This window comes from Cebidichthys violaceus, unplaced genomic scaffold (assembly GCF_023349555.1).
Source record: "Cebidichthys violaceus isolate CVI_PGR_0920_01 unplaced genomic scaffold, fCebVio1.0.p SCAF_4, whole genome shotgun sequence".
In the NCBI taxonomy this organism is placed as follows: Eukaryota; Metazoa; Chordata; class Actinopteri; order Perciformes; family Stichaeidae; genus Cebidichthys; species Cebidichthys violaceus.
The window spans coordinates 17,636,769-17,657,305 of NW_027176594.1; the positions used below are offsets into that span (position 1 = coordinate 17,636,769).

Genomic DNA, 20,537 nt, shown 5'->3' on the forward strand with positions numbered 1-20,537 from the left:
ATGGGGGTAGGGTCCTGATGGGAAAGGGCCAGCATGATTGGGGGTGGCGGCTAAAGAGGATGAAGGGTCACCTGAGGCACGGGACTGGGACTGGCGGTACTGGAGGAGACGAGATTGAGGTGGCGGCTGCATCTCAGCTGCATCCCTGGGTTCAGGTTGTTCCTGTGGGGGCATCTCTCTCAAGAGGCCCGGGTACCTGGGAACAGAAAATGGATTTCTTTACGTCTGAACTGTATCATGTTTGTAAGCAGCAGCATGGAAAAGAACACTATTCTGGAACAACAATTTACACAGTTTAACAATAATTGAGGAGCAACCAACAAGAAGATACAGAAGTCGTTGCGGTCCAATTTTAAGCCGTTATCTTGTTTTAGCTAGCTCTAGCTGTACACTCAATTTGAAAACTTTCAATGTTCAATAGTAGAACTGTAATATGTCTCTAGTATCAAGTTACCAAACCAATGAAAATGACATAATACAATCTGTTGCTTAGTCTAACCTGGTGAAAGGTGGTCCAGTGGAAGCAGAAGTAACAGCTTCATCCTCGATATTGGCACCAAGGCCCCAACTAGCTGCCCGAAGCAGCTGAGGGGGGAAGCGAGCCATGCCAGGTTGAGCCAGGTGGGCAAGCTGCTGGGGCAGAGGGAAGGGAACGCTACCCTGGAGAAAAGGGCCGGCCGCCTCCCCCCACTGGCCCAGTCTGGCTGCCTGCTGCTGCTGCTGCTGCTGCTGCTGCTGCTGCTGCTGGCTCAGGGCCTCTAGAGCCAAGGGACCCTGGAGGTCTAAAAGGGGAACCGTGTGATTAGTTGGGATTGCTTGACTGCATTCATTTTCTATATAAAAAGTAGATTCCGTGCCATGGACCAAATACCAAGTGATGATATGGGTGAACACGAAAGTGACAATGCATCTGGACAAACTTTTTAAGAGTGCTCGAAACATTAAAAACAACATCCAGCTGTACAAATGATCACATAAATGTTTGATGTGTGAGAAAATATTATACAACGTGACATCTTCTGCGTTAATTAAAAGAAACAAATCTCCATTTCACATTCGAGGTCTAAGGTTTTGCCTCATAAAGAAAATAAGAAAAAATGATGCTCCACTCACCCAAACTATCTCCCAGGCTTCCATCCTGCCCATCCTCCCCAAAGCTGTTGACCCTGTTATGCTGTGACAGGCCTGGGTGGTGGCCCCCAGGGTGGCCCATCGGAGTCCTAATGGAGCTACTCATCTCTTCCACCCCTCCAGGCTCCGACCCATCCAAAGTAGGAGACTGGACAGCCCTGTGAGGGGGTATGGGGCCAATGAAGAAGGAAGCGTTGTGGCTACCACCAGTGTAGGCAGGGCTGAGCTGTTGCTGCTGCTGCTGCTGCTGCTGACTCGGTGGGGCCATCCCTGGGTGTTGAGGCTGGCTGACCCGGTAAGGAAGCCTGGAGACTGGATACTGTGGGGGGAAGGCTCGTCCACTGGCAGGATGTGGAGGGAAAGCTGGGTTGGGTGGTGCCAGATGGTAGTTGAGGGGTCTTTGGGCAGCTGAGGGGTCTTTTCGATGGAGCAGCGTATTGGGAAATCCAACAAGGCCGTCTGGCTGTGAGTCTAGACTTCGGCTTTGGCCTGTGTCTAAATCTCCCTGCAGCAAAAAAACAAACCCCATGAGCAAAGATGTGTGGCTCCTCATAAAAAATAGATATGTTGTTTAAGGTTAATGAAACACATAAATGTCAACAACTTGCCTGTTTTTCCTTCATGTCGGTGGTTTTCCTCTCTGGTGTCTGAAGACGGCTCTGTTCTGACTTTGGACATCCTTCTAATTTACCTAAGAGGTCAAAACCAGAAAACAAACGTATTAAAATATGCTTGGCCACTTCTTTCTTTCTATTTGATGGAATACAATTACAGCAATTTGTGATTTTGGCTGGTTGAGGCACACCATTTCTGATGGGGTCTCCCTGTAGCTCCTTGTCAGGGCTGGGCTGGCCCATTCCCAGATGAGTGGGGTGGGCCACTCCACTGTAAGGGATGGGGGAGCCTCGATTCTGGGCCTGCAACAGATTAAAGTTGTAGGCCATGGCTGCCGGGTGGCTCATGATGCGAGGGTCCACAGGGAATCGATTCTGGTAACCTGGCCAGGGCAACTAAGGAAATAAAAACACAGATTGTCAGATTTTTGATTAAGACACCATGACAGAAGAGAGGGAGGTACAAATATAGCCCTTGATTCCCACAGAAAGTACAGTAATTACATGACTATATTTATTATCTTGACTGTCAAATTTGTACGAGCAAAAGATATGATATCCTCCCCTTGTTAAATAAATGTAATCTTTGACAGAATATGCACATATTTTACACATTTTCTTTGCAGATCTTACATATTTGTCTTTTCTACAAAACAAAAAGCAATTTGATAAAAAAATCCTTTGTAGTAGTCAAAATATGATACTTTGTATTGCACATTGGCTAAATATACAATCTGACATATGCATCTGGCAGTTTGTTACCAGAAGCAGGAAACTTACCGGCAGGGGCATGGACATGACCATGTTGCCCCCGTACACAGCTGGGACGTAGAGGATACTGGCGCCTGTATGAGGATCTATCCTCTGAACAGGACTGGGTGACTTGCCCATGCCAGCTGGCGTGCCACCCAAGGGTGGTGTGAATGCCCGAATAGGGTTTCCCATTAACACAGCTGGGTTGGGTTGGACTGCAATGAGAGAAGATGGCATAGTAATACAAGCAAATGCAAATGGTTCTTAATCTAAATGTGAAGACACATTGATAGTAGGCAACACACCAAGCCCAGGGCATATCTAACTATTCATAGCTTGGAAAAAAATATTACAACTTCTATGACTTTATCAGAGAGGAGGACGACCTATGAATAGTCGATGCCCAAACTGCATTAAAAGGAAGAATTGATTTGTGCAGATTTCATTTGAGTTTGTTTTAGTTTAGGCTAATTCAGCTGGCTGACAATCTGCAGCAGCTGAAACTAACCGATTGTCTTTGCGTAGCAGGCGCCGTATTAACAACTCCTTGCTGTGTTGTTCAAGGCTGCATCGCACTGATGGCTTCAATAGCTTCAGGCCTTCATGCATCCATCTGCGTTGCTGCATTAGACTGGCTCATTTCAAGCTGTTGTGATGTGTGCTCATTCGTGTTCAGAGAGACAACAAGAGAAACAAAGGAAACTCTTCCACTGTTGCTCTGTTGTAAGACCCGACCATAGCAATAAAGAAAAATGCTACGTGGAGGAAATGTATTTCTATACTGTGGTCAATTTCAACTGATTTTTACTGCTACAAGAACACTGACTTTTTGATGCAGTGTTTATCAATGGTACCATAGTAATATACTTTTAAATCTAAAATTTCACCTGCATTAGATTCCTTTCCTTTATCTACATCCAGTCAAGTGAACATTCTCAGCCTACGTGAGCTACAAGCTCTGAATACTTCGATAATCAACAGGGATAAACTCACCATATCCTTCAGGTGGGAGGTGCTCCGTGTGGTTTGCATGCTTCCCCTGTAGGAAAAAAACGAATCATTAGAAAGTCACGAAGCAAGACTTCAATAGTTCATAGAGGCCAAATGGAGAAGAGAAGTGTAAATAAACGATTGTGGTAACTGTTAATCAATAAACAGTGGGAACTTGCAGCTTGGTCCTGGTGACTATCCCACGTCTGTAACTATAGGATCAACACCTCATCATTGATGGGGCAGGAATTAAGAAGGTTAAGACATCTTCTGCTCTTATAGAACAGGCTGCAGTAAAGCTAGTGGTTTTGTTGAAGAGAGGCCGTTTGTAGTTACACAAAATTAAATATCAATTTAGCAGATTGACAGCTGCCTTTTTACAGGTTGTGTAATCGCAGATTTAAATTTATAATAGATTTAAAATCTTTTGTTGCACTGTCCCTATAAAGTTAGCTTTGGGACTTCATGGAGAAAGAAGATTTAGCCAAGAATCTGAAGATCAAAAGTGCCTAAAGTCCATTTTATTCATTAGACAGGGTGTCTACATACTGTACTGTAATGTACTTTCCCTGTTACGCTATCTCAGATGATCTCTTTTCTGTCCTATAGTACGGCCTGCCCGTATTTTTAACTGTGTCCAAAGCTTACGCATGCACAACGACACATGCTGACACCAAATATAGTATAGACAGATCACCAACTGTGTAGTATGCCTATCCTTCTCAATGACCGCTCCACTAATAAACCACTGATGGATTTAATAAATATTTAAAGCACTTTTATGGAAGAGACATAGTTAAAGGATTTTAATCAACAAACACAAAATCCCCTAAAAAACACCAAATCCACCGAATCAATATATGCCATTAACAGCCGCATCCTGATACACGTTGTCCATAATTAAGTTAATCCGGGATCAATATGGTGACTGCATTGTGTGACTGGTTTTCAAGCTACAAGTCAACGCGTCTGCAAAGAAAGACCTTTTCTTTCGACTACTAGACGACAAACGCTTAACTCCCTCCCCATTCTTTCTCTAGGGGGCTTCACAATCCAGCTCCATCTACTATACGTGTACACAGAGAGACTGAACTGACAGCTGATCAGTGGTGACACACACACGTACAATTACTCATGTGGGGGCGTGCTCACAGACACACGCATACAAAACACTGCGCTCACTTGACATCGCCACATATCTGAGTGTAGGTGGACCATATGTCATCTATTAGTAATCATTAAAGGAGAGAATACACAACAATCTACTTTGAGCTCCGTCAGCGGCTGGTTGTGTAGAACGCAGTCTCTCCAAGTTGACCGTGGTGTTAACAGATAGTTCTTGACAGCGAGCATGCTTAGAGGGGGAAATTAATGACATCCTCCATTCCACGGGATCCACTCTTGTTGCTATGCTGATATTATATAAAGCTGATATTTTTTACATTTCAGGGAAGGAACACCAGCCATAATAAAAAGGAAAACAAGTGATTCTGTGAAGTCATTATGAAGTCCATAATGTCTAGTATTTATGTTACTACCACCAGCAGTCTTTGGCACTAGGAGCACATTTTCAAGTATTCTAGCAAGTATGAACAAAAGGATGGAAACAATTTGCAGGAACACCAGCCATTAAAATACAATCACACAATCGCAACTATTCCCTGAAAATTCACGACAACATCTAAACAAAAACAGGACTAACTTCTTGTAGCTACGCTGTAATGTGTTCCTGGAATACTGCAAACTCTCTACAAACCCGGACAGACAGAGTTTGAAGGTAAAGGCCATGCGTTGAGAAAATGAGACCAATTCTGCCAATTAGACATTTAGAGATAAAACTGCAAATACAGTAATTCTAGTCTCAAATAATTGAAAATTCTGAAAGACAGACTGACAATGTTGAAATGAGCCCAGGTACCGACTAAAAGAAAAGGTCCGTAAACAAAGTCAAATCTGGTTGGTTGGTTCCACATGCAAAAAAAAAAAGTTGTATTTATTATGGCACCTTTCGTATTAGCATTATGTGGCAACCAAATATAAAAGTCTCTGCAATTTATCTAATCATAGATGTGCTGTTGCAACCCGAAGTACGAGTTGAACAGTGGCCAAGCCCAGAAACGATCTGACCGGATCTTATAGGGGTCTAGGTTCAGCAGGAACAGTTTGGTTCTCAATGACACACCGTCAGTGAAATAGAGACGTGTGCTGGGCTGGGCAATCAATGGCAAGAGGTCGAAGAGATACAAGAAGGATGGTAATGGAGACACAAAAGAATACTGTGTATGCCAAGAGGAAGTCACACAAGTCTGACTTCATACCAAACATTTCATTTGTTTCTGACACCACCTCAAGTATCACTTCTTATTTCCAAATAATGATAGAATTGTTTCTAAAAAAAGTGGCAATTATACTTGTTTTACAAGTAATTGCAAGTACATATTGTATAGTCCCTATAATCCCTTTCACTCTCCGCCTTTGGAAACCAAGTTATAAATATTTATCCGTCTCTACAAATTGATTGAATATGAACCATTTATTGTATCCTCACGTTTACACAGTAAACACTACAATAGTTTGGACAAATGAACCGGATTATCTGGAATTTTATAATACTCACAAAGTAAGGTGTCGGTGCAATACTGATCAGCAGCGGCAAATGTGAAAAAGTTGCCTTGAATCAGCTACATTTAACCGTACAACACCGGTTTAAATAGAAACTACTGGAAAGACACCGTTAAAAGTTACCTAATTAATCTATTATTAAATGACATTTGCATGGATTATTTTGGCTGTACATCTCAGTAGGTGCTTCCCCTGTGTACAGAGCTACCAAGAAAGGTCTGACCTTTAAATTAGCAACAAGGAAACAATATATTACATACTGCATAGTGACAGATCCATGTCTGTGTGTGCTGTGTGGTTGTGCGCCACATAGTATGACTGTGGAGAGAGTGAGGAACTGTGTGTGTGTGTGTGTGTGTGTGTGTGTGTGTGTGTGTGTGTGTGTGTGTGTGTGTGTGTGTGTGTGTGTGTGTAGCCGGCTGATGCTGCGGAGCTGTGGCTCATTAGGCCCAGTGGGAGACGGCAGCAGGTTGACAGCTGTGTGGATTTCGTTAACCTTTACCACGGGGCAGACGGGGAGGACAGACAGACTCGCAAAAGACATTTCAACCCAAGCTGAACAATCAAAACAACACATCCTTACGCCAAACCTGCACCGGTAATTTTATATCCGTGTTGTTTTTCTGTGGCCCAAAATGAATGACCGCTAAGTAATAACTGTGGTGAAATATATTATATATATATATATATATATATATATATATATATATATATATAAATATATAAATCTAATAAACATTTTGATAGATATGTTCTTTGTGCCTGCACATGTAGCGCTGTTATCCTTTTTCCATCTCTAAAAGCAAGAGGCACTCAATTTATTCAAGAATAATTTGTTTACTATTTTCAACAAAACACAAAGTGATTATCCATCATTTACATAAAAACCCTGCAACATTTGGGCTTGTCAACACATCATCTGTCCCCACCTGATTCTCTTTCATTTCTGCCTCACTACTCTGTTTTCCTGTCTTCCTTCTCTCTTTCTATTCCTTCCCTACATGTGCAAACTCAAAATTGTTATTTTCAGTATTGATGGAATAAAAATAGCGGCCGCGTATCCACTAACAAGTAATATCATTGTTTGACTAAACCTATTTATATATTTCTATTTGTTTTTATAAAAAAATAATTTCTACAGTTTGGTGTCACATAAAAATGCACATTATATAAGAGGTGGATGGAAACAATTATTCATTCAACTGTGCCTCATCCGAAACACCTCACCTTAGGGGGTGACTGCTGCTGCTGCTGCTGTGGACCCTGCTTGTTGGAGGCGGGCTGTGCATGCTGAGGATGAGGATGATGGTGGGGGTGGAGGGCCTGCGATGAAGAGTGGTGCCCTTGCAGTGGCCTGAGGGCCCGGGGAATGAACTCTGGGGCCAATGGGTTGAGGACGTAGGTCTTCTTGAGCTCCAGGGCCTCCAGCTGAGACTTGATCTGCTCAAAGGTGATGCCATGTAGGCTGGAGTTTTCGTGGCAGATGGAGATAAAGTGCTCCCAGAATTTTCTGGAAAGGTGCAAAAAAAGAAGGAAACAATAGGTGGAGATTATATATTTTTTATATGGATTGAGTATTTCATGGATCAGCTTGTTGATTATTATTTTTAATTTTTTTACTGCTGGTAGTCTAACAAATTACTTCTTGGGGGCTGGATATAAAAATACGTCTGTCAAAACAAACATGGAAAACACACACAAAGCAGTGGTTAGAGGAGAGGGAATATGAGGAAAAGGAAAATCAGCAGTAGCAGGACCGCGAGAATGAAAAGAACAAATAGTAAATAATCTCTCAGTATACTGTCTGCCAATGAGCAGTCTGTTGAGGTATTAAAGGCTTAGAAAGAAAAGTTCCATTATTTACCTGCAGCGCCCAACAGAGCACAGTGCAATGGGGTCTCCCACAACAGCAACCAGGGACTGGGCTCTGGTGATGGCCGTGTTGAGTAGCTTGTAGTTGGAGAGGAATCCGTAGTCGAGGTCCTCTGTTGAGTCCTCAACTAGCTGCTCTTTACGTTTGATGGCCGTCTGCTTGTGTTTGCAGGTATGCCGCGTGCGCACTGTGCTGAGGAACAGCACCCGGAACTGTTTACCTGCAAACATGTTTTTTATTATTATTATTATATTTTCTAAGTACTCTGAAAACAGCGAGGTAAAACATATTATTAGAAGAAGCAAAGGCCGTCGATTTCACTCAATTAGAACCACAAAAGAGACAAAGGTTGACCAAATTTGAAGCACATCATTCCCTTACTCAGAAATAAGCAACAAAATTGCAATGAATGAAAATAAATAACATGGAACCTTAATTTCTCCATTAGCTTCGATGACATTTGATATATATTTTTTAAGCTAATTGTGTTGTACTGTCAAGTGTTGCTACAGATAAAGGAACCGTTGATAGAACTCAAACAAACAACTACATGCGTGTCAAATTCAAGTTTAAGCACTAACAACAGTAGGGTTTTCACATGTTTCATGTGTGATTAATGAGGAAGTTAATGACCTGTGGAAAGCAGCTGGATGCAATACAAGTGGGAACTGCATGAGACTGAAGACTTTCACATCATCCATATGGATGATATGAAAGGTAATATGAATACTGATATCTGTAGTGGGATGTATAGAGATTTGTCTTTCGGGCAATGTAGCTTTAATTGCATCATTAAGACTGAAGTATCAAGTATCAAGTATCATTTTGACTGAAAGTGGACAATGACATCATCTCACACAGAAATATGTCAGACAAGGAAACATGGAGAACGAGGCAGTTGGGGATTCAAACATTGGTATTTTTTCGTCTAACTATTTTTTCATTTGAAAATAGCTGCTTTCTTCCAGTTTACAATTTCCCATTCTTTGAATAACGTCAATACTATTAGGGTTTAATCAATTAATAATTAATAGATTAAACCCTAAATACATGCATATGTGCATGCAGAACACCAACAAGGCAATTTAAATCTCAAAATATTCATGAACTGGTACATTGATGTAGCGCCAGTTTCGGCGTTTGAGCCAGTAACTACAGATGCATGATGGTCAATATTTCTTCCTCACCTTGGACATTGAGCACTCTTTCCACGCTGATCTCGTGCATTCTCTTCTTTCGGAGCTCAGCACGAATGCGGAACACCTGGTCAGCGTACGGTGACACCACTCCAATGCTGCTGTCGTCCAGCTTACCCCAGGACACCGGCCACTTCTTCTTCAACTCTTCCACCCGCTCCACAATCTCAAATACCTGCGGAGATGGAGGAACATGAGCGAAGGAGGCGACAACAAGGCTCAATTCCATGCTCCCTTCACACACTGATCACTGCACACGAAACAAACTGTGGGAAGAGACTAAGAGATATTTTAATAACAGTGGGGGACAACAAATTCTGAGAGAAAAAGGGGCTTCAGGTTTTCTGGACAAACAAGGTATTCCAGACCAGCACTGTTATACCATCATGCATTGCAAAATGAAAAACAGCATTTGTGGTTTACTGATCACACCTGCCGTTTCAAATCCATTCTAAAAAAATACTATAAATAGTTGAATTGTTTTATCATCATGAGCTTCACTGTACAGGTGATTATGATTTTACTTTCAATTCAATATATTGTGTATTAGTTTTAAGATGAGCTTGGATATTATTTATTAAAGCAGGACTTTGAATCCCTATTGTTCTTTTGTAATATAAGCAGTTTAATTCCCGTTTAAAAAATTGGCATACTCCCAGAGGCTATAAACCGTCATGGAAATATTGTCTTCCACTTGAAGCCCATCAGAGACACTTGCACTGGACTATGAACCGGACATGCGTACCGCATTCTGATTTAGCGAGATTATGATAATGTTGTCAATGGTTTGACACGGGTGCTGTATTAGACAGACGGAAGGTAATTCATTTGGCATTGCTGACAGTTTGGGAACAAAATGAAGATGCAGCCGTGGTTTAGTTGGCTGGAACTTGTCATTAAAAGGTCAAAGGTCAGACACAGCTAATGACCACCAACAAGTCAGCAGAGGAACCAATCACAGGCCAGGACTGTCAGTGAATCATGCATCATGGGTGTCAAATGTTGCTCCCAATTACGTTCATGGGTTTCATCTTCAATTAGGATTAAAAGACGAAGAAGAGGGTGTGATGAGGCGAAATAAACGGTGCTGCTCATTCTGCTGTCAACCAAACTCAACTTAATAATCTAAATTAAAATACATGTCGTCATAATCAAACCCTGATTTATTCATCAAACTGTGCATTATGCGCCTATACAAGCACAGAGACAAAAACAACATGGACGGACTACAATGGAGCCTAAATAATACAACGTGTTCTCCGGTGGATACAACTGAAACAAAATCAGATATCAAATTCTCAGTGTGAGAGAAACAAGTCGGTCTGATGGTGAATTAATAACATAATTACCAGCGAAGTGTTAGTTTTAAGATTATATTATCAGAATTTGAGCATTTTTATTAAGCTTTTGTTTTTTCAGATTGGATATAGCACACAAGTCACAATCAATTAATACAAACTGAATCAACACGCTTCATCAAATCACACTGATTAACTTCATATTGGTCTTGTTATTAAGCTTTTAATAGCCTTTCCTTTCTCAGAGGAAGGGAGCAGAGCTATTCGGTTTAGTCCTAAACTTCAGGAATGCAGTGGAAATAAGAATCATAAACACATTAGTTCTGTGGGAAAGAACAGGAACATGCTGCATTAAAGCAACAAGTGCCAAGCTAATTTAAGATATTGGTTTTATCTAGTGATAGAAAATTACTTTTTGAAAGGACAAATTGCTATTCATTCATTTACTTATTTCAAAATGTAACATTTACTATCAAGCAAGAGGAGTACATATTAACAGAAACGCTTACTTGACAGATCTCATATTGACTCTTAATAACATTCAGCCAGAATAATTGATATGCAAACAGCATCAGAACAACTAAACCAGCTATAACACCCATACCTCTGCATTGTTGTAGTAGGCAGTACTGTTCTTCTCCTGGACATCTTCTCCTCTGGCTGTGAAGAAGGTCAGAGGGTAGAAGTCCTTATGGGAGGGCTGCTTCCCACTTGCCATCAACTTCCCATCATAAAATAATTCTGACGTGTAGCTGAGGAGGTGAGAGAAAGAGAAACGAAAAAGGAAAGCAAACAGAGGGGAATATTAGAATGGAGTATGTTGATGCAAGGATATCTACCAGAAGTTACTGATTACCTAAGAATTACCATCATCTCATCATTCTTTCTGCTAAGGCCACAGCTATTAAGATGGAGAACATGTTTGCAGCTTGTAAGCCTTTATTAGTGTCGACTTAGATTGAATAATCCGAACATGTTTTACATAATGACTCCTCTTTCCTATCAGCTCATGTCTGTTAGTTCTTCACCTACGTTTCCCCTTTTCCTCCTGACCCGTTCGTCCCCCCCCCCCCCCCTCTCCTCTCGAGTGTCTCGGCCTGTCCTCCCACAGCTTCGACACTGGGCGGTGTGTTGAGGGCTCACACCTACCTGATGATAGCTTCGTGAGAGCGGTAGTTCTCGCACAGGAGGATGCGACAAGGGTATTCGGGAGGGTAGTGCTCATACAGCCGGTCCAGCAGTGACACATGCAGGTTACGCTCACGCGCAAATTCGCTGTACACAAATGGACTGAGCTGAAGGACACAAAACGGAGAAAGAGAGAACTTTAGTTTCAAAGCATGAATAGGGTATTTTACCATTCTCTCACATCATTTCTTCTACTTTCTATTCAACTCTGACTTTCGATTTAGTACACTGAATACATTCCAAGTCTAAAATAGCGGTGTCAAACCACGCACCACACAAGCTTTAGGCACACCTTTCCTTCACAGTGTTTACACCACACTTCATCAGGTGGTGTCATAACGCGTTTCACCTCTGGTTGAAGCTATGCTAATCACATGAAATCCTCGACATGGCTCGAGTCATTTTGTGAAGTAGCTTGGCGAGGCAGGTCTACAAGAATATCTTGCGTTTGCAATCTCATGTATGCTTCTAAAATGATTTGAACAAAACTTCCCCGGTATGTCAGCTGCTTTGACAGCAAGTATTATACAGAATGCATCTCCTTCTTCAACGCGTTTACTGCAGTCTAATTTCGCTTAATCTTTACAGTTTCCAAGAAAAATGCACAGTTTGATTCACCCTTGTTCCTCGAACACATTTTTCAAAAAAAAAGGCCATTAGTTAGGTAGGATATTCCAAATGTTAACTTAAAGTGTATTTAACTACTGAGGGCTATTCTTGTTTTGAGGAACTAAGCGAGTCGTCTCTCCCACTGTAGATTGCAACCTCTTCCATCTGGTGTGTATAACATTGAACAAACAGAGCATGAGTGGCAGTGATTATAGTGGAATTTACTCGCAGCGAATTCACAGCAGTTTGAGAACATGCCAAATTCAAATTTGTTTGTGAGTATATATATATATATATATATATATATATATATATATATATATGCAGCAGCCAGTCTTGGTTACAGACCTGCTCCAATATGGCACTGCTTTCCAGCCAACACAGAACAGCATTTGATTGTTTGATACCAAACCACAGGTGGCGTTTTATATCTAATCTCTTGTTATAGCAATAAATCAAATAAGTGAATAAATCAAGTGGAAATCAGTTCAAAACTGAACACACCCACACAAACAAGACTGCAAGTTATCTTTCATTTGAGTCTTAATTTTAGCCTGAAAGTGAGAGGGTCTTCTAGCTTTACTGAGGCCCCGCACAGTCAATAAGAAAGCAAACAATCAATAAATGCCTTTGCCTTCATTGACTATTCACTCTGCTCTTCCACGGCTGAATAATGGAGGTAAACTGTTAAAGTGAGAGCAGAGACAGGAGAGAGGGAAGAGACGGAGATATACAAAAGGGCCACATCCGACCTAGGAAGCTATTATATAGGATAGAAAGGTGGAAGAAGACGGCCGTGAGACAAAGCGATTGAGAAAGAGACAGCTAGATACACGGGTGGTGTCTATTAAATCCCTTTTTCTTTGCTCCAAGAAATAGCAGAGAGAAAGAGAGATCAAGTAATTAGAGCAGCTACTGCACAGTGGACTCCTGCCTCGTCTTCCTCCGCTGCCTACTGGTAATCCTGTGCTTCTGTCTAAAACCAGGAGAAGAGGAAATAAGGTTCTAATTCCTTGCCTTTGGCTTACAAAACTCGACTGACGTGAATATTTAAGTCATGTGTGTCTGAAGTGGTCTCCAGAACCTCAGCTCTCCAGTGGCTGCTGTCTGTTCATTTGTATTTGGAGTAAGCAAGCGTGGAGTCTAATCCACAGCAAAATACAAATGGAGTCATTACCTCTACGTGAGGTCTCGGCTACTATCTGCGCCTGTGTTGCATCCCTACTTCCAAATATTCTTTAAATGTATTTTAAAATACAAAGAAAAAATGAACCTTTGCTGTGCATTTACTGTACATATATCTAGTAATTGGTGAATAAGCAAAGAAATGCTTCACTTCCTTCCTCCCCCCCACTGGAGAAACTCTTTGTCGTTACCTGCATATGGTCTCCAGCCAGCACGATGCGGGTGGTCTTGCTAGCTAGAGCAAAAGGCATGATGGTTTCACACTCCATGGCCTGGGCCGCTTCATCCAAGAGGATATGAGAGAACAACCCTGCCAGCACAGATAACACACCAACATCACTTTAGCACTAGAAGTTGTAGATGCTGAACATAAACAGTACACACTTGTTTCACAGCAGAGGATACTGTTGGTAAGGAAAATAGAAAGAAAAAAATGGATCCAGAGGGGTAGGGGTATGGGTAGGAGTGTGTGTGTGTGTGTGTGTGTGTGTGTGCGAAGATACTGCTAAGATGAAACTTATATTGTACACATGGTTATAATTTAGAAAGATGTACTTTTGTAAAAAAAAAAAAAAGAAGAAAACAAGAAAAAAAAAAAAGAAAAACATTACTACGTTGAGTATAAGTGTCAAAATGTAGATGACCAACATTGGCACATTAACAAACAATCATTTTGTTCACCAGGAGCATTAAACGCTTGTAACCGTGTCATCCTCTCGGTCACTTCTTCTTCTCTTTCTTTTAACCGGCCCTGCAAACCGAAGGCAGGGTTTTGTGGATATTTGAAAGGGATTGAACAGTGGTCCTACCCTGATCTAAAAAGCTCAAACGGTGCTCTGCAATGTGAGAGGGGGGGGGGGGGGATGAAACGGCATGGCAAATGAGAGCCGGAGCAGGGAGGCTGAATAACAACCAGCAAACAGCCTCTGAAGCCCGAGCAGACTTTCTACGGGAAAGTATATGCAGATATGAAATGTGACGGCAGAAAATAGCAAAATAAACTCGGCGACTGTCAAAAAGTAAACGAACAGAAACACGGGCTGGCAAGAAAAGCGGTGAAGCAAATTGATTTGAGGCAACAGTCGCTCCTTTGTATCAGCCTTTGAACAAATGCCTGCAAAATGTATTGATTTCATTTTTTTCCTCCAACTATAAAAGCCTCAAACCGCTGTTCTCTCTGAACTGTGTGCACCTCATTGAAGGAAATGCTAGCATTGTTCCCCGCTCTGGTGCTGATAAACGAGCATTCACTTGTTCTCTTTTACAATGGCCCTTACTTTTACAATTGCAGAATATGTATCTATTTAAGCTTATGAAGTGTCAAGTGATGCACCAAACAAAATAATCACAGGAGATGTGCACAGGTGGAACTCAAACCACACTAAAAACATGAATAAAGCATTGCTAGAACTCCTTTTCCATCATGTGTCCCTAATAGAATGATTTGATAGACGCTAACAGAGGTCACACTGATTCCAAAAGGTGGAATGTAATGTGCATAAAATAATGCACATGAATAATCTCTGGATAATACGCACATACTTAAAATGACGTGCTTGAGAAATCTCTGAATTGTTCATATACAGGATGAATACAAATCCAAGCTGCACAGTTGTCATCGTGGGGAGAGAAATTCATTTGTGGAAAAGTCCTTTTTTTTTTTTTTTAATCACAGCATGGAAAATGACTTGCTCAACAACGCAGCCAATGGGACACGAAATCATGCATGTGTGCTCCCCTCATATCACATAGTTAATTATTGAGGCCATGCACTTTTGTTGATCTCGCCTATAACTTGTAGTCCTCCTACATCCTGCCCACATGCTCTTTTACTTCGATCCACATGAATACGCAACATTCACAAATAATGTACGTGGGTTGTTACAAACGGAAGCGTGTCCCCATGCAGAGATGTGAAGACAAGGAGGGGACGCGGAGACAGTCTTAATGAGGGCCACGTTGACAGAGAGCCAGTCGTGAAAGGACACAGACCTTTATGTTTCACCTGGGACAGAGCTGCCCGCCCTCTCTGAACTACAGATTACATTTCTGTAGCTGCTATTTTTCAAAAAGCTAATAATGGTGTTTGAATTGTGAAACAGTAGTAAAGGAGAGGAGGAGGAAGGGATAATAAGCAGAGAGGGAGAGAGATCAGAGGCCCAGTGTTGCACAAGACGACAGTTTAATAATAAATGGCGGTCGCTTCACCTCACATCCCCAGTCTCTCACATTCTACCTTTCACCGTCTCTTTCTGCCCTTTTCACACTTTTAAAAGTGACTTGTGAGATCTGTGATCTGTGAACTCTAGTAAAGATCGGGTTTAAAAGTCGAGTCAAACCGTGTTCAAAATGCGGCTACTGCTCAAAGCTGGGTTGAGCAATTATTTTTGTGAGAATAACGTTCTTGGACGTGTTCTGGTGCCTGCCACACAATGTGAACCCAATAGGAGCCAACTTCCTTTTGGATAACAACATTCCCTTATTGACCACAGTATGAGCTATAACCATAAACCTTTACCACCAGGCTGCAAGATGCAGCAGCATCCACACAAATCAATATTCACCTGCACACATCTGCTCAAAAAAGGGAAAATACAGCTCATTTACACTTTTCCCTGGAGTGTTTTGTTTTTTTTGACAAAATGTACTTATCAGAGATGATAATTACATTTTTGTGAGGCTGTATTCATATTTTTTAACTTCTGATTAACCAATGTGGTGTACAGAGGCTTTTACTGTTTATTATTTGGGTTGAATTAGCTTCTATGATGAATGGATGCAGATCAAGAATTAATGTTTAACGTTATTCTTCGTCCGGGGTTAACGTAGCTGAAGACGTCTACGAGTGCACCTACAGGCAGTCAACCTAAGTGTGTATTTAAATATAAATACACACTTCATCACCCACACAACTGCATACGTGAGCAGGGCACAAGATTTGTGGGTCTAACTCCTGAAGGTGGAACTAGTCTTACAGGCACACCAGACCATGCACATTTCTACATGCCCGATATCTAGGCCATAACAGAGGAACATCAGCAAACCAGAGAGATATATGTATATATAATAGATTTCTTGGGGCATCTGTGTGTTTGGGGTGGGAGATTTGTTATTGCTACTTAGTTGACTCGCTGGCTCCCAGTTGCCTCGTTTCCCGGCGATTTTCATCACCGTGGAACACGAGGAGAGCCGGAGAGATGAAACGTGGGGAAGAGGGCTAATGATGTACAATACATTAGAAACAGGCGGATGGTGTTCCCAAGCAACAGACAAAGCCCCCTCTGCTGACACATTAGAGTCAGTTATTAGCCAGCAATGACAAACTGGTTGTTTTCCAATGTCTTTTACACAACTTAAAAGATTCCGTTTCTCTCCAAGTGGCGCGCTGCCGCCAACACTGGATATGAGAGCCAAAGAACACGAGACGGAATTATTTTTATATAATTGTATTAACAAAACGTGCATAAATATAGTTTCACATAATGCAGTGATATTAAATACTTCCTTAGTTAAATTGTTCACCTTTTGGTGAGACTGAATCCTATCGTCATGTTTGAGGCTATCCTCGTGTTCGACTATTATAATCAAGGAATTGTAATATTTTGTCAACATGTTAGTCTGCGCTCATTCTTCACGTGTTCTCTGAACAATGTGAATGGTGTTTGTCCCCTCAGGAAATGAAGGTGGTTTAGACTGCCACTACACCCGAGATGACTACATATCATACGACTCACCGGGCTCCAGGTCAAGCTGGCAGAGGTATTGGGAGGTGCTGAGGGTGACCACCACCACGCGGTGCCTGAGGATGTCCTCCCTTGTGGGCATCTGGAAAGTGATGTGTGTGTTGGAGATGAGACAGTACTGCTGGACCACCGGGTGAACCGTCTTCACCCAGCGGTTCCTGAAGTATACCCTTGAGAGAGAGAGACAAAAAGGAGAATTGTCAGCAGAGAGAGAAACAACTGAAGGAGGACCACTTCATCAGATTCTATGCATGGCTGCAAAGTACAGAAAGGAAGGCAAGCCTCTTGCCTCCTTGTGATGTTGGTCAGTCCGTTTCCACACTAGGGCCCTACATATTCATACAGGGTCTTTGCTCTTGACTGAGCCCACTCATCCAAAAGTAGACAAGGGGGAGCTAAGAGAGGAGGTTGCTACAGTGATTAAGGGGCAATTCACACTGGAATCCACAGAAATCAGACAAAACACTCATGTTAATTGCCCATTGTCCCTGAGCTTAACAAAAAACAGCGGCCTGGTTAAGCCCTGGCTGGTCAAGGCAGACACTGCTTTCCTGTCATTTGTGACCTCTGAGGTTGCTGGAATGTGATTTGAATCACTGATGCAGTGTCAGGAAGTTGTTTGTTTGTTTGTTTGTTTGTTGCCTTCAGGTTGAGTTCAAAATGCAGGAGAGTTCGTAGAGTCTCTAAAGTTAGCAAATGTCTGTCACTGCTGTGGGCCAAACACAATCTCTGTATAATAAGGATGCATTATTCGGACTGCAGGCTTTCTAACAATGTTAATCTAGTTGATGCACAGATGAGCGAGAGTCATACAGATGCTCTCCGGCTGGGATGGTCTCCTCTGACAGAAAAGCAACAGCCACTGAATACAAAAGATCCAATTTACCTGAACTGGAGTACAGGCAATTTAAAAAGGCAGGCCATTGTTTTTCGGAGTCAAAATAATGGTATTAAATATGTTATCGAACCTAATTCACTCTGTAAAAAGCCCCCTTTACATACCAGAGCATTTATATACAAGGTCAAGGGTTTTATATGGCTCACAGGAGACCAGCTAGGACTGCTCCAAGTCATGACTGTGGTTAACTACAAGACAAAGGTGTGCTTCGGGCGGCTGTAGACCTCAAATATACACGTGTTCATTTTTTGTCATCTGGAGGTAAGCTGGGGTCTTAATGCCTTTACAGCATATACTATCGAAACGTGGCTCATTGACACAAAGGGCCTCTCAAAATCTGAATGAACTGCAGCCAGCAAATAGGACATATAAATGCAAACAGAGTATATTAAAATATACCTTTATAAGCACCGTGTTTGCTTTAAGACACCATGGCACTTTTAAACTGCTGTTCACACACACACACACACACACACACACACACACACACACACACACACACACACACACACACACACACACACACACACACACACACACACACACACACACACACACACACACACACACACACACACACAAAGCGTGTTTCTGCCCGTAGCCGTCAAGTCTTCTTTAAGCAAGTGTGCTTCCATACCTGAGAGGTCTGGCATGCGCGTTGCCTGCTTCGACGTAAGGATGAAGGTAGTCCTTAATGTAAAGGTCGGCTGCACTGTTGGAGTGTGTGCAGATCAGGACCCTGTAGAGACAGAAGACAAAACAATGTCAATGTCAGAGGCACAGCATGGTACACCGTTTCTGTGACACTCAGCGGACGAAATCTCAAAAGCACATAAAGCCAAAACAATCTGCTTAATTAGATACAACATTAACATTCAACCTGCTTTTATGCGCTGGATCCCTTTAATTTGTATGACTAATACAAAAGTTTTTTTCAAACCGTCTTTTATAGATACCCATTCAAACGGTGGTGAAACCTCACGGCGAGCGACAGCAATGCAGAGAAAGCTGGGAGCATTTAACATGTACAACAACACACATTAGGTACACCCGACTACGATCCATACAACGTCTTCATCATTTAAACAGTATGAAGAGCAGTCCAGAGGGGTCACTTCACCCTGTCGCGACTTTTAAAATATCTATAATTCATCCTAAAGATAGAATAGTAAGTGCATTCAAAGTGAAATGAGGAATGAATATTACATTGCTACACATTGTCTTTCATTTGACATTCCATGTATACAACCCTGTCGCCCTTATTCAAACAGAAAATGTGAACTTCTGTTCAGGGGACACTGTCCGAGGTATTGCATTCATTTTTCATTAAGGCCGGGGCACTAAGCGTGTTCTTGCGCTGTATTGCTTCGCTTCAAACACAAGAAACTGCAGGACTTCCTGTGGGTCTCTGCACACAGCGAGGGAGCTAACTAATGAGGAAAAATGATGATCGAAGGAAATCTTGCGACGTCTTAACACTGTGTGGCAAAACTGAAGTGATACAACGTGATTTAATCGGATTACGGTTCGTGGGAAACCGCATTCCAGCCCAGGAAAGATGATCAAACTAACCGTGTGCACCGACCACAAATGACACAAATTCATCCAAATGGCCCCGCACTCTTTGTCCTCGAGTGGTGACACACGCGCACTACCGAGCACATACGCCAACACAGCACACACACACACACACACACACACACACACACACACACACACACACACACACACACACACACACACACACAGCACAGCACAGCACAGCACAGCACATACGCCAACACAGCACAAACACACACTGCACAGCTTTGACACTTCAGTCAGTGTTTTCTGGAACGTTTAATGTCAAACCCAAGGCTGCCACTGCCCTGGAGTTAGAAGCGGAGGTCACTGCTCAGCCAAAGCCCGATCACACCCTCCGACTGACCTCCCTTGGCACCTGAAGCTTTAATGACCGATGCCAATTTTATGCCGACGCAAACACACACACCTGCTCACATCTACATTCCCCTTCCTAAAAACACTCAATAGCCCCCATTATTTCACAGCGGCTGATAGCAGGCTACTCTAAAAGAAGGAGGCTTGTGACGTCCAGGTTGTTGATTCATTCTCAAGATGGTTAATCAAAAGGAAATCAGTAATTTTTAAAATATGCACTGTTGAATTGTACTATATTATACTGAGAGGTGTAATTTTAGGATACACTCAATACTATAAACAACTCCCATTATAATATCATAAAGGTAGGATTTATTAAAGGACTTGTGTTCGACTATTAGTTTTAGCTACTCCAGGTGATCTTAATAAACTGGCAATAGAGAGAAGATTGATGAGTTCATGAGTAACATTTTTTTTCAATTACCGTGAAGCACAAAATGACCACAATATGTGTGGGATTTGACAGGTTTGTTGGTCAATACCAAAGACTGAAAATTGA

The 20,537-nt window shown here is 42.0% G+C and overlaps 1 protein-coding gene across 1 annotated transcript in view; it reads right to left on the reverse strand.

Annotated features, from left to right (window-relative positions):
• helz (helicase with zinc finger) overlaps nucleotides 1-20,537 on the reverse strand; it is a 47,160-nt gene that overhangs the window by 6,360 nt on the left and 20,263 nt on the right. Inside the window, 15 exon segments of the mRNA XM_068726522.1 lie at nucleotides 1-196; nucleotides 500-782; nucleotides 1,114-1,636; nucleotides 1,740-1,822; nucleotides 1,937-2,141; nucleotides 2,526-2,713; nucleotides 3,492-3,537; nucleotides 7,338-7,620; nucleotides 7,975-8,203; nucleotides 9,171-9,354; nucleotides 11,082-11,229; nucleotides 11,627-11,772; nucleotides 13,651-13,769; nucleotides 17,194-17,372; nucleotides 18,738-18,839. The exon segment at nucleotides 1-196 is cut by the window's left edge and continues 534 nt beyond it. Coding sequence (XP_068582623.1) covers nucleotides 1-196; nucleotides 500-782; nucleotides 1,114-1,636; nucleotides 1,740-1,822; nucleotides 1,937-2,141; nucleotides 2,526-2,713; nucleotides 3,492-3,537; nucleotides 7,338-7,620; nucleotides 7,975-8,203; nucleotides 9,171-9,354; nucleotides 11,082-11,229; nucleotides 11,627-11,772; nucleotides 13,651-13,769; nucleotides 17,194-17,372; nucleotides 18,738-18,839 — 2,914 coding nt within the window.